Source organism: Lagopus leucura, unplaced genomic scaffold (assembly GCF_019238085.1).
Source record: "Lagopus leucura isolate 7727_CA_CO unplaced genomic scaffold, USGS_WTPT01 Super-Scaffold_100001, whole genome shotgun sequence".
NCBI classification, from domain to species: domain Eukaryota; kingdom Metazoa; phylum Chordata; class Aves; order Galliformes; family Phasianidae; genus Lagopus; species Lagopus leucura.
Window position 1 is genome coordinate 101,204,900 of NW_024962262.1, and position 14,781 is coordinate 101,219,680.

The 14,781-nt window shown below is 42.3% G+C and overlaps 1 protein-coding gene across 1 annotated transcript; it reads right to left on the minus strand.

Annotated features, from left to right (window-relative positions):
* Nucleotides 1–2,329: 2,329 nt before the first annotated feature.
* On the minus strand, nt 2,330–12,032 carry C1S (complement C1s). Its single transcript, XM_042868391.1, has 13 exons — nt 11,878–12,032; nt 11,680–11,773; nt 11,177–11,232; nt 9,825–10,029; nt 8,841–9,018; nt 8,440–8,565; nt 7,466–7,665; nt 7,105–7,258; nt 6,732–6,847; nt 6,432–6,510; nt 6,045–6,182; nt 5,463–5,537; nt 2,330–3,586 (listed from the first exon to the last, which is right to left on the minus strand). The coding sequence occupies exons 3-13, from the start codon at nt 11,212–11,214 to the stop codon at nt 2,790–2,792; spliced, it is 2,106 nt and encodes a 701-aa protein (XP_042724325.1). The 5' UTR covers nt 11,215–11,232; nt 11,680–11,773; nt 11,878–12,032; the 3' UTR covers nt 2,330–2,789.
* Between the last annotated feature and the right edge of the window lie 2,749 nt (nt 12,033–14,781).

Here is a 14,781-nt window from a genome sequence, read left to right on the forward strand (position 1 = left end):
TCCCCTGGTGCAACTTAAGGCCATTACCTCTTATGCTATCTCTAGCTACCTGGGAAAGGAGGCTGAACCCCACCTCACCACGGTCTCCTTTCACGTAATTGTAGAAAGCCAGAATGTGTCCCCTGAGCCTTTTCTTCTCCAGAATGAACAATCTGAGTTCCCTCAGCTGCTCTTCATAAAACCTGTTCCAGTCCCTTCATCAGCTTTGTTGCCCTTCTTTGGACATGCTCCAGAAGCTCAATATCTTTCTAGTAGTGAGTGGTCCAAAACTGAGCACAGTGCTTGAGGTGCAGCCTCACCAGAGCCACCTCCATGGTGCTCCTGCTGACTGCGCTGTTTCTGATACCAGCCTGGATGCCACTGGCTCTCCTGGCCACCTGGGCACATTGCTGAATCATGTTCAGCCGGCTGTTAAGTACTTAAGATATCCAGTTCCACAGAAGCAGTGAATTAACCCCAGTCTTTGGAGAGGGAATGGAGACTGAGGCATATGCAGTTAGGGAATATTCCATATTCCAGAAACAAAATTTCTGCGATGCTCAGTGAGTTCAGGTGACAAAAACAACAAAATATTCAATTCTTCAGTCATTGTAAAAATTAGGAAAAAATACGGAGAAGCCATCATAATTGTCTTTTGCTTTACAGCGAACTAGGAAAATTTGTGAATATGACAAGGAAGATAGACAACTTTCCCTCAGTTTCTGTAGAAAGTGCGTCCAACCCCTGGCCCCTAGGATCACCCAAAAATGAGACTATATGCCTGAGAGCGGTGTTTAAATGCTTCTTGAACTCCAGCTGCTTGGGGCCATGCCTCCTGCCGTGAGCAGCCTGTTCCAGGGCCCCATCACCCTCTGGTGAAGAACCTTTCCCTATCCCCCACCTGCCCCTCCCCTGACACAATTCCATTCCCTCAGCCCTGTTGCTGTCACCAGAGAATAGAGTTCAGCACTGCTCCTTTGCTCCCCTTGCGAGGAGCTGCTGGCCATCATGAGGCCTCCCAGCAGCCTCCTGTGTGTTGAGCTAAGGGACTTGAGCTGCTCCTCCAGACCCTTCACCATCTTTGTAGCCCTCCTTTGGATTCTCTCTAATAGTTTGACATCCTTCTTATATTGTGGTCCTCAAAACTGCACACAGTGCCTAAAGTGAGGCTACACAAGAGCAGAGCAAAGTGGGACAATCCCTTTTCCTCTTGCCACTGTCAATGCTGGGCCTGATGCACGTCAGGGTATGGTTGGCCCTATTGGCCACCAGGGCACACAGCTGACTCTGATTCAATTTAATGTCAACCAGATTCTGCAGGTGGGCTAAAATTGCAGTCTTAACTGTGCAAAAGGAATGATTCCCTTTTGCGCTGCATAAGATGAAAGATGAGATGGGCCCACGTACAATAGCAACATGGAAGAATGACTGTAAAACTAGATTAAAGTTGGAACATGCAGTTGCAACCCTGCAATAAAATAACATTTTGCTTGTTACACATACTGAGAAATGGAATGTGCTTGAGTTGAGTGCAGAAGTCTATATGAAGTCTCCCAGAAGATGCACACATCATCCTCACCACTTACTACGCTTTCAGAAAAATTTAAGCTGCAAGAGACAGCATCCAATATTCTGATGATGGTAGGACTAACTTTGGAACTTCAGGGTCTTTCCTGGGCAAGCTGTGCAGATATTCAGTATAACAGAGGTTCCCCAATCTTCTATGGTACATGTTTCAGTGCCCATTGTCTCTTCTCTCTCTTTACCTTTTTGAAGAGCCTGCTGTCTAATCCTCTTTTAGGTAGCTGAAGACAGTAGTCAGATCCCTTTCTTAACTTCTTTGTTTTCAAACTGAACAGTTTCTATCATCTTTCTTCATATGCCATCTGCACCAGTCCCCTGACCATCTTAGTCAAAAGATTACTGTGAGGGATTTGGATTTCAAGTAGTGTTCTGGAGCAGAAGACACTCTTAACACATATTAGATTATCTTCTCCCACAGTACTACCTTCCCAAAATAAGGCAATCTTTATTTCTTATCTCACACAATTAAGTTTGAAAAAATAAGCCCTAGGTACAGTTAAATAAGAGTTTTGAAGATATTCTGTTCTGCTTATACTGATTCAGAAGACTGAAGTGAGGTTCTGTTCCTGGTGGTGGTTGGTCAGTGTGCTGCAACTAACTCAGAAGAACTTCATAGAAACTCTTACGTAGAGAAGTAAGGTAGTGTAAGTTAGAGCTTGACAAAAGCTGGCAATATGTTGGTTCAGTACGTGACTCAGTACCTGATTTAATTTCAGGGAGATCTAGGTCTAGACTGAGAAGGAGAAGGACAGTGCACACATGGAAAGCAAGTTTGGACATTCTTTAATGCCATTAGATATTCTGAACAATATAGGAAATACAGAAATCAGAAACTAGGCTTTGAACCCATCCTGGGACTAACAATTATTCTCTCTCCTCTTCATTGTGATCTCCCTGTCAGGTAGGGCATGGGTATGTCTTCATCAAGTGGGAAAAATGAAACAGAAAAACTGAGAGGAAACAGAAGGAGCCTCCTTATGCAGAATAGCATCTTCCTCTTATGCTTCCTCATAGTAATGTGTGGAAGAAAGTGAAATTCCCTTACCAGCCACAGTGACAGAGGGAAAAAACAATACATATTCCTGACTCTCTACTCACTCCGCACAGACACAGTGAGTTACCCTGTTATACATGAAAAGTGAACAGAATCATAGCCAGTCTTACTACCAGAATACGTAACCATTACATTTAAGAAGAGTGACTGTGCTAAAGGGAGAAAGAGCTCATCAGCTAATTCTGCTGGGCTTCATCTCATGTTTATTCATAGTCTCAGTAATCCAGTCCAAATAACGCACTACCTTGGTGTAGAGACCAAAGGTACCGCATCTTGGTCCCCAGGAGATCAACCCAGCCACATAGGACTGGCTGCTATTAAGAGGATCTTGGATGGAATAAGCTCCACCACTGTCTCCCTTACAGCTGTCCTTGCTACCACCAGCACAGATCATATTGTCGGTGAATCGGTATGCACTGGAATCAGCAGAGCCCTCTGGTTTCACAGAACGGCACTTGTCCATGTCCACCACAGGAATCTGGGCCTTCCAAAGATAATTGGGCAGTCTTCCTTTCTCTCTCCATCCCCAGCCAGCAATATAGCCTAGAGTCCCTATTTGTAGCTCATATTCAGGTGATTTACCAGGAAGACAGAGGGGTGAGATGTTTGGGCCCATCTCCACAGGTTCCTTCAGCTTCAGTAGTGCAATATCATTGTCAAAATCAGTCCTGTGAGAGCCTGTGGGCAGCCTCTTCCAGCCTGGATGGATGAATGATGCCTCTGGAACCAGCTGCTTGCCTTCTTCGTATAAAGCTCTTCCACCAATATTTATTGTCCCAGCAAACATGCTAGGCATGTCATATCCATCCAGCACATGAGCTGCAGTCATTACCCATCTTTCAGAGATGAGCACACCAGCTCCTCTTGGGTGTTCAAAATACACCTGCCAGGGAAAGTTGCCTTTTTCTGCACGAGTTCCTCCAAAAATCTTTCCTGTCTCTCGGATAGGATTACTAGGTATGCCACAGACTAGAAGGAAAAGAAAAAAGAAGAACCAGATGGGAGAACTAGCAGTTAGAGGTTTATCTGGTAATAGTAAAATGCCCATAGTCCTCACTTGTATCTTCTAAATCATTTTTGATTCTGAGCAACTAACTTCTGTTTATATTCTATGTCATAGAATTCATAGAATTTGAAGGGAGCATTTACAGAGAAATTCAAGAAAATTCAAGCAAAAATCCTATCAAACACTCAATTTAGGCTGAAAATGCTCATTCTCAAATTCTTGTTCTGTAACGCTAAATTTCACAGCTGTTGTCAACCAATCAGCGCTGGTTTTGCCTAAGCTCAAAATTTCATTGTGTTGCAGTTAGCATTTTTGCTTTGCTGACTTATGTCCTGTAGGTAAAAATAAATATTTTTTTCAAATATTATAAAAAATACATTTTAAATACTTAGAAGAATTAAAGACACTACTCTTTGAAAGGATTTGTTTTGTGCATGTGTGTGAACTACAGATAGTCTCAGATTAGGTGTTCATATGTGTTATTGATGTTTTTCCATTTTCCCTTTCCATTTTTTAGTATGTAAAATCTTAAGCAATAGGTCAGTGGAGATCTTATCTGAGTCCTGTGGGTGCAGAAATGCTCTGTGCTCTTTGAATAAAATGTTCCATCAGGTTATGCAGAATGTGGCATATGGGCAAAAATGAGGCTGGTCATTATTACACAGATAGGAAATTGATTGCTTTTCACATTGTCTGCTTTGAACTGAACCCTTAGTCATATTGTCAGAGACTAAGGAAAGAAATATAGCTGGTAAGTAGCTTTCAATTCAAATGAAGCAGAAGAAGGGGCCTCTGGACATCTCTGGTTCAATCCTTGCTCACCCCTAACTGCCCTTCCCCATCCTCCTAACTGCAAAGCAAAGTTGCTTGGTGGCTCTGCAAGGTGACTTATGAGCATTTCTAAGGGTGGTGATTACCCAGCCTCTCTGAACCACGGTTTCAGTACTCTGGGAAACATTCTTCCACAAACACTACCAGAATTTACTTTGTTTAAATTTGTGCTCATTGCCTTTTATCGCCTTGTGTCTCTATGTCCCTCTGAGAAAATCTGGCTTCACATTCTTTGTAACCTTCTTTTTGGTTGCATGTTATTTGAGCTTCATCTTTCAATTTGACTTTTGCACTGTGCACTGGTATAGTCCAAGTCACTGACTGACCTGGCTTGTAAGAGAGTCGAACAGTCTTCAGCTGGGCCTTGTACTTTAAAATGAGGTTTTAAGAGTATGGAGTAGCAAAGAGGCATCGTGTACAGATAGTGGTAGGAATTTTGGCTCCATTAAGAGAGGTTGTTAAGCTGAACAGTGTCCAGAATACATACAATTTTAAACTCTCTTTATGATCTGGAAGTTAATACTCAGCCATAACTGCCAGCAGTGAGGAGCAGACAAAGTACCCATGCACTTTCCTCCCCAGTTTCTCCCATTAATACAATGAGAGGACAAGAAAGTCTTGGATAGAGATATTGCTTAAGCTTTCAGACCTGTTAAGCATTGCTGAATACTGAAGGACATGTGCTCCTAAGGCACTTAGGATTTAGATTTAGACTTCAAGTGAGAGTAGTGAATTTTCCCTATAGTGTCGCATCACCAGTGATTGATGGAAACTGAACCCAAGGAGGGTTTGAAGAATAGCTACAGTTCTCAATATTGTTTAGGAGAGACTGAGGGAAGAAAGACTTGCTATTGCTGGACATCTCTTTTGACCTGTCAGTCTTTTTGCTACGTACAGAACAGTCAGAGATCTGAAGAACTGAATGTGCACACTTGAAGGTACGCAGAAACAGAGTAAATGAAAGAAGCACACTATGTGTGCATATGTATTCACAGGTTTTGATAGTACCTGCAACACATGTTGGTAGCTCTGTTCCCATTTCTTCATTGATCCATTGTCCACTGGCTGAGCATTGATATACCGCTTTGAAAACACAAGAAAAGAGCGCCAGAAAGATACAAGCAAGATGAAGACAGCGTAAGCACTGTTATTATATAAGACAGTATATTAACCTTATCATTTCCAAAGCAAGCACAGCTTGATAAATATTGGTGAGATCTCTCTAAAAGCAGAGAACTCCACCAGGGTGCTTCTGCCCCTGCTTAGGAGGGACTTCATCTAATAGGCTTCTTAAGTCCTTTACTTCCCCATCAGAAATGTGTGGTAAAAATCTTTGTGGTTCATATACCAGACAAATGAAGATAGGACTTGCTAATACATCTGAGGTCAACACCCCTATTATAGACATCACTTCAGTATGTTAAACACAAAAGGAACACAAAACTACTGCCTGCAACCCCACACCAGGAAGAATCTTTTCACAGCTTTGACTTAATGGGGTATATCACACCAGCTCCATGAACAATGGCAGTACTAATTCTTAGGCCTTTCATGAAGTAAATATGTTTCTGCAGCAGACACAACGCTTACCTTCCCCTTTGTTTTGTAATGTATAGTAAGGTGCTTTGCAGAAGTACTGGACAGTAGCTTGGTACAGAGGCTCATGAAGTTCAGAGACGTAGTCATATTTACCGTTGTCAATAGGACTGGGATCACCACAGTTCACAGCTGTAGAGAAGAAACAAACAATCAAAGACAATCAAAGGGGTATCTTCACCAAACAATCTGATTATTCTGTCGTATGGGAAACCACACAGCTCTGTTGATCCCTGTATGGTCATCCATGCTTAGTTCCTCTGTCCTCTCAGCATGCTCACATCCCAGTCCTTCATTGTTCTCCTAGTCTGGAGATTGTGTGTTTAGTGCATTTTACTTCATTAAAGTCTGTTTCCCACGATACAGAGACAGGTCACTTACGAATACAGCTGAAATTAGAGTTGCTCCATTCACCATTGTTCTGACAACTGGAGTGAAAAGTCGTGATGCTGTCATATTGCTATGGAAAAGAACATGACACATATAAGTCACTGGCCATGAGATGTATCTGAAATAGACACTCTAGTGGAGGTTCCTCAGGATGCTGCAGTTGCTGGAAAAAGTTTGCACTTGATACAGTTGTGGCAAAAACATTGAGCTCTTTTGCTCGATGATGGGAAGTAGCAGCAGGAAGCTGCTGGGAGGGGCAAAGAGGGCATATGCTTTTTTTGTGTAACTTACCCTCACAATTTCATAGCCTTCCATACATGTCACCTTCACATTGTCCGAGAAGATATACCTGTCCTTCTTTGGGTCAAGAACAGAATTGGGAATGACACTCAGGGGACAGGTTATGGCTTTGAAGAGATAAGAGGAAATCAATGATTAACTGATTCAAGATTTACTTTTCTTCAAGTAACAAACTTCTTTCTTCATAGCGATTATTCTCTCTAGTTTACAGGCATCCTCTGTTTAGTTAATAGCTCCTTAGCTGTGAATATTAAACACAGCAGCCTGAGCAAGTTAACATGTTGTTGTATCATGAATCTGACCAGGGGGAAGGTCTTTCCCTAGCTCATCAGCAGAGGGAATGTATTGCTAAGTGTATACTCACGCTCAGCATAGTAGCGTATTTTCCAGCCTTTGTGCTGTACCACATGGTCAGTCTGGAAAATTATGTCAAGAATGTTGCTCCTAGTTTTGATTTCAGGAGGACCTGGGAATTTACTGCCACAATAGGGACCATAACGCTGCTTTCCAGAGACAAGCTGGGAAAATAACGAACAAGAAGAAGTGATGAAATACAAAATGTACTCACAGAGAGATTCCTAATAACTTTATTTTTTAGTATTCCCAAAAACTTTAAAAGGCAGCATAGATGAAATTCAAGTTAAACAATCAAAGAGTCTTCTGAATATGAGGACGTCTCTGGGGAAACCCAGAGCATCCTGACTTCCTCCCTACCCCATACCTACTATTAAACTGTCGTGGCAACTCCCTTTTGAGTCGGCTGGTTCCACATCAAAGTCTTCACTGCGTATGGTCAATGCCACAAAGTAGCCTGGCCTCAGAGCCACTTGGTACTTGCACTGTGAGTTCTCTGGGTACTGATTGGGATAGTTTGGACTAGCAATCTCCCCTGATGGCTCAGTGAAGACATTGCCACTGCAGTTCACTAGGATTAAGGAGCAGAGAAAGGACTCAACAAGGAAATGGTTCAATTATGAAGCAGATGAGCTTTCCTTCTTCCACTGTATCTCCGGTCTCTCCAGTCACCAGCACTAATCACATCTAATACTGCATTTTCCCAAGAAACTGAAAACAATCACAACTCCTTATTCAATTTATGAGGGACCTTAACTTCGAGTGGCTTCACCTGCCATGCCTACTTGTCCATCCTTTGGAAGACAACTTCCTGGTGTCTTCAGTACTAGAGAACAGCTTCAGCATATCACTAATTTTGTTCGCCTTGCTTAGTGTCCTCCCTTTCTCCCTCCATCTTTTTTTTTTTTAACCTTCCACTTATGATTTAGACCCTCTGTAGGTTCTCATCTTGTACCTCTTTCTGTATGTCTCATTTGTGACTTTGCAGTTTGTTTGGTTTTTTTTCCAGTCAAGCCAAGCAGCCTTGTGTTTTTATCTTCTTTGAACTACTTTGTTTTGTCAGGAATTAAAAGATATACAGTATGCTAAGAGGGATCTCTGTCACAGTCTTTAGAGAACGTTGTATAAAACTTCCTTAGTTTTCTTGATACCACACAAAAAGAATGCTAAGAATTCACAGACACAGTCTACTACCAGTTCAGATTTGCACTGGGATGCCCTTGTCATTATAAAATATGTGCTGTGACAGACTGAGAAGGATAGCAGAGAAAGTCTTTCAAGCACAATATTCCACTTAGCCTAAATTAACTCTTTTTGTTGACCACAACTCATGTAGATCTCTTACCTCCACATGTTTTCTTATCTTCATAGAGGAAATAATCTGGTGGGCAGGTACAGAAATAACCTCCAATATAATTATTACAGTAATGACTGCAAGGTTCCTCCACAAAATCCGTGCACTCATCTAAGTCTGCAAGTGTGAGAAGAAAATATGTCAGGTTAGAAGCAGGCCCTAAGGGCAGGAGGAAGATGGGAAAGTGAAGTAAATACTAGCAAACAACAAGGAAAAAATGTCTTGAAGGCAGCACTTAGACTGACCACATTGGAAAGCAGTCCTGTCTGTCTGGATTTCTTGTAAATAGGACTTTTTCATAAGGAAACCCATTTGTACAGCTTCGCCCCGCGCCCCCCCCCCTCCTATTCTTGAACACTACAGAGATTCAGAGAAGTCTGTTTTAAACTTACCTACAGCAACATAGTAGGCTGCAAAACCAGTGAAACGCTCCTCATTGGAAAAGTCTGATTGGAAGGTCATAGTCAGGGTGTTATAAGGGACATAAAATTCCTCCACAATCGAGGAGCCAGGGGCACGAGTTTTCTTCTTCCCACAGAGCAAACCTTCAACATGGCCACCAGAAATGATCTGCAGAATTCAGAAAGGTGTTGCCTCATTACTGAAATATGTGTAATTACCAGTACTTGAGTCCTCTAGTTTGTAGACAACTAATCAAAAGCTAGTAAGTTGCATTCATTTCTCATGACATTTAGATTTATCTCTTAGTGCACAGCCACGTCACAGTTAGCAGAAGGCCTAAAGCTACTTTTTCATCCAGAGATGGTCAAGGGCAGAAGACAGTCAGCCAAGGTACAACTGAACAGAATCCCTAGAGAACAAATTTCTTGTCGTATGTAAGATCCTTGAGGAACGTTTCCTCTTACTGACTTCCCTGCTTTGAGATACCTGTTGTGGTTTTTCAGATAACAAATGTTTTACGTTTTAAATAGGTGCAAAGATTGGGACAATAGGCCACTGCATTTTTTTCTGAGTAGCCACTATCCACGCACAGATCTCTTGATTGTTTTTAACTTTAGTCATTACCAATCAATCTTCACTTTCATTAATTGTTTATGTTCATTCATGGACTAATTCTGAATACAATATGGGGGTGTTAGTGGGCTCTTCCAATGGATATGAGAGGAACACAGGAAGTGCAGTACAGACATTGTGCTCAGTTGACAGACAGTGCTCATATCATTCCAAAGTAAACTTACATCAACGTAGAGACTGTTAGCACCGATATTTTCAATCATTTGGGCTTATTTGGGATCATAACAGAAAGAGTGCATCTCTTCTTCCAGCCTTGAGCTTTGTATGCAGCCCTGCTGCTATACGCTATACCTCGACTTCTTGTCTTTTTCTCTCTTGATGAGAATAGGGAGGGACAGTACCTTTACAGAGTCATATTCGCAGTTCTGTGAAGGTTCGAGATCTATATGCGTGAAATAAAGGCGAATGCCATATCCTGGAGGGACCTGGATTTCCCAAGATTCCTGCAGATCATTTGGGTACACCTGAGGATAATTGGGTGACAAGATCTCACCGTACATGGAGGCTGTATCAGCCCAGACAGGATGACAGAAGAAGATAAGGTACCTGAGAAAAGAGGAAGAAAAATTACATTGCAGAAGTCTTCTGCATCTCCATATGCACACAGTCCCTAGTGAAAAGGCTAGTTTTGGCTGTCTGTAGCAAACAGTATTGTTCCTGTCTTTAGAGGTCCAACAACCAGATGTGGGGCTTGTCTTCTCCTGCAGAATTTCAAACTGAAAGAACACAACTTCCATGCTGATCTTTGCTTCTCTCCAGCTGTAGAGGAATGGTAATGTTGCAGAAATTGCATAGAAGGGTCTTAAATCATATTTCTTGCTTCACTATCCTGTTTTGAAGGCTGCCTGGGGAACAGACGCATTCACAGAATCACAGAATCACAGAATTGTAGGGGTTGGAAGGGACCTCCAGAGATCATCGAGTCCAACCCCCCTGCCAAAGCAGGTTCCCTACACCAGGTAGCACAGGTAGGCATCCAGGCAGGTCTTGAACATCTCCAGAGAAGGAGACTCCACCACCTCCCTGGGCAGCCTGTTCCAGTGCTCCGTCACCTCACTGTAAAGAAGTTCTTGCGCATGTTTGTGCGGAACTTCCTATGCTCCAGTTTCTGGCCATTTCCCCTTGTCCTGTCTCCACTCACCACTGAAAAGAGTCCGGCCTCGCCATTCTGCCCCCCACACCTTAGATATTTATAGACCTGGATCAGGTCCCCTCTCAGTCTCCTTTTCTCAAGGCTGAACAGACCCAGTTCACTCAGCCTTTCCTCATAGGGGAGATGCTCCAGGCCCTTCACCATCTTCGTGGCCCTCCACTGGACTCTTTCCAAGAGATCCCTGTCTTTTTTGTACTGGGGAGCCCAGAACTGGACGCAGTACTCCAGATGAGGCCTTACCAGGGCAGAGTAGAGGGGGAGGATCACCTCCTTCGACCTGCTGGCCACGCTCTTTTTAATGCACCCCAGGATGCCATTGGCCTTTTTGGCCACAAGGGCACACTGCTGGCTCATGGCCAACCTGTCGTCCACCAGGACACCCAGGTCCCTTTCCGCAGAGCTCCCCTCCAGCAGGTCATCCCCCAACCTGTACTGGTGCATGGAATTATTCAGATTCCAGAATCTTTAGATTAAAAGAAAAACACCATTTATAAAATGAAATTATGAATAAGCCTGCCCCATGGAGATTCAGAAACTTACCACATCTGGAAAAAGCTGATCTTCTTTCCTGAAAACATTCAGGGATTGGACTTTGCCTGGGACAAAAAAAAAAAAAAACAGTGGGATTGATTAATGTCACCTGTACTTCTACATGCCTGTTACACACGTCAAGGACTAACACACTAAGCTTGCAGAAAATTCATCAATGATTTGCTTTAAATGCAAGATTATTCACTTCTCCTTCCTGCATACAGCAACCCCAAGCACTGAGGATGGATGCTGGTCTCACAGTAGACAAAATGGTGCAGTAATCTCTATGTTGTTATTCAGAGGAACTCATGTCCTTCTTTTATGTCCATCAGTGCCTCCAAAGAACATTATAGAGCCTAACAAACTGACAGAAAGCACCTCCCAACCAAGGGACCCAATTTGTTCTCCCCAGCACCGCAACCTGGGGGCAGCATGCACTGAGCCTTCTAGTTGTCAGACAGCAACACTCAGGAATATTTTTGTTTCCCGTTTCTAAAGCTTGCAATATTTACCTTCTCTCCCTAGTCCATGTGTTCTTCTTTTCCCTTATGTTCTCTTTCTTTTTTTTTTCTTTTTCCTTCCTTTTCACTCCAAAAGTATCTAAGCCTGTGGAATGGGGAAGAGAGTTTTCATCTGCAATGTTGCAGCACCCCCTAGCAGTGTGATGTTACAGCGTTCCCGGTCGGTTGTGATTCAGGAAAAAAGCTTACCGGCTTTCAGCAGAAGAGGGAATTTCCAGAACAAGTTGCACAACCCTGTTGGCTCCGGCTGTGTGGGGGAGTGCACAGATCTGGTCCGTATTAGAGATTTGCGAGAAATCAGATGACTTTTGGGAAAAGGGAGGGGAACAGAGCTTTTAGATGCCTCCCATCTCTCTCTCTTCCTCCTCTCTCAGCAAGTCCTAGATAAACTTCAAAGGGTGTAGACCAGGCAAAGTCCACATAAGAATGGACCTAATGCTCTCGCATGGGAAAAAATGTTTGATTATCTGCTCTGGAGACCACTTTGTTGGAAATCTATTCTGGGACTGCAAACCTGTGGCCAGAGGCTGCTGCTGCTCCTCATCTTATGCTTGAGAAGTGCATTTAGGAAAAAAAAAAAAAAAAAGAAAAAAAAAAAAGAAAGGGAAAATTAGTGTCACGTGTCTCTGAGGATACCAACAGTAGTTAGCATGCACTATTTCGCTATTTCTTATTATGGCCACCCTCCAGTGAGAACCACTAAGGACTCCTAACTATCTCTCATAGCTACTTACCAAGTGAATTTGAAGTAAAAGCAGCTAACTCTTCATCAGGCTTAGCCCTGGACCAGGTTAGGTCTAAGACCATAAAGAAAAGGGCGACCTTTAATCCAGCCAGTGCCCCTAAGCCCAGACCAAAATACTACTGCACAAGCCAAAAGACCTGCCACTAATACTCTAGAAAACCTCACCAGCCAGCTACAACTGGGGCTGGACTGTAAATGAAGGTGTAAAACTCCATTATACCCTCCACACTTTACAATCAACACAGCATGCTCCAGAGCTTGTTTTGGCCTGAAGAAGAACATTCAAGTTTCAACAGGCCATAGGCAAAGTGTTTTAGCAAAGCTCATGTGAAAGACTCCTTTATACTGTCAAGAGAAAGAAGCACCTACAGATGAATCATAATTGACTTCACTGTACTTGGGATAAAGGATTTACTTGAAGAACATGCCTAGTCAGTTTTATTGTCTAACTGAGAATGGGAAGAAAAAGAAAACAGTATGTCATCTTGCCTCTGATGCCTCTAGGGAACACAGCATTATCTTTTTAACTGGAATTTTAAGAACAGTGATGAAAAATACAACACAAATAACAGTGAAACATTTTTTGCTTGGAAATGGGCAAAACAAAAACTCTACCGTTGACGTTTCAAGTCACAATCTCATTTTAAAATGGACATGACAGAAGAAAAAGAAGTGTGTGCTGATATATTGTGCAGGTCTTTGCATCACAAGGGAATTGTGTATTTTCATATGAACCTGACCCAGCTAGTCTGCTACAATGGTCAAAATTGGCATGTATGTAAATATCAATAATTGGTAGGAAGGCAAATAGCTATTAATTAAGAAAAAGAATATTGAAGTTAGTGGGAAAAAAAAGGTAGCTGCATTTTTGGTGGGCACATATCTGCATAATGTTAACTATTCATGCAGAAGACCAGTTATATTAAGGTATATATTTAAATTAAATAAACATACAGCATTTTTTTGCATTTCTCTAGATTTGTGGTGTTGTAAAACAGCTAGGTCATATGCGTTTTACAATTCACTGAAACTACGTGAGAAGCTACGTTAATTAATAATTAGTAAATGAATAATTTAAAAGAGGCAAAATCATGCCATCGAGGTTAATACATGCTTCCATTAAGGTTGTCAATGCAATAAGACTCCAGTCTGAGGCATATGCATTCCTAATTTACGTGATCACATACTAGTTTCCCAAAGTGCTCCTGCATCCTTCATTGTGTAAGACAAACCTTTTCTTACGATGAGTCAGAGCTGTGTGGCTATAACCTTTCTGGCAGATGCTATGAAGAGTGGTAGTGTTCAGTTTCTCATAAAATTATCATCTCTAACACGCCTGGCTCGCTTATCTCCCCCATGAAGATGGAAGGAAAAAAGGGTTTTCCTGATTTCTTAAGAAAATTCATATTTTTCTGTTTGGAAACACTGAGTCAGTGCATAAAACAAAGGGAATAAATATTAAAAGAAAAGAAAACCCAAAACCTGACATTAATGAGGTCAAAACCATCAGCAGGGAATCGAGGATAAGTAGCAAGTAAAACATCTGATCCTCTGTGACCTCGGCAGAAAGTTGCCTATTTCCCTTTCTGCTAACATAACAATTCAGTGAGTTTCTTGCTTGCAGCACATCCTCATCCTAGCTGTTGTGACCCAGGCTAGTTTTGTTGATAGTGGCTAAAATTGGACAGAGAAATCTCTCAAAGACCTGTCTGCACACTGCCTCAAAACCACTGTATATAACCCCTGACACCCACCTCTGCACGCTGTCCTAGGAGGTTCTTCACAGGCTGTTCATCTCTGTTAGTTACATTTTTCTCTGTCCTCTCCATGCTTTTCCTTCAGCTTAGCTTGCTTTTTCCTCATCCCAGATGCAAGCTTCATTCAGATCTAATTTTATTCTGACTCTTTCTCCCTGTCAGTGCTGAATCATAAGTTCCAGTTCTACATACTCTCCAGATAGTCACCTCCCCCCTCAGTAACCTATTCCTCTCCCATAGCCATTTAAATCAGGATAGGCTCCTTGGATTGCCTATGAAAAGAGGCACTGGCAAGATGAAGCACAAGATTCCCTTGTCCATTCTTCAGTGCGGAGGAGACAGACATAGAAAGTAAGTCTAGAGTTTGTGAAGAACTTGGATGGGGTCTTGTACAGCCGTGGTCTGCATGAACACAAACAATAAAACAAATTTGCAGGGGCTTCAGCAGCTACATTCCTTTATTAATATATTGAGCCAACAGGAACCTTAAGTTTCACAGTGAGCAATGATGCAGTGTCACAGAATCACTATATGCTTCCAAGACAGTAAAGAAAGATTTTTGGTGATGTCTCCACCTCCTCCTCCTCTCCC

What these genes read in the sequence shown, in the direction of transcription:
- C1S (XM_042868391.1), bottom strand. Translation starts at nt 11,214, where the DNA reads ATGTTTTCAGGAAAGAAGATCAGCTTTTTCCAGATGTG. An exon ending in AAGGCTATGAAATTGTGAGG is followed by an intron (nt 6,511 to 6,731) that starts GTAAGTTACACA and finishes TCTTTTCCATAG; the next exon opens with CAATATGACAGCATCACGAC. An exon ending in ATTACAAAACAAAGGGGAAG is followed by an intron (nt 5,538 to 6,044) that starts GTAAGCGTTGTG and finishes GTGTTTTCAAAG; the next exon opens with CGGTATATCAATGCTCAGCC.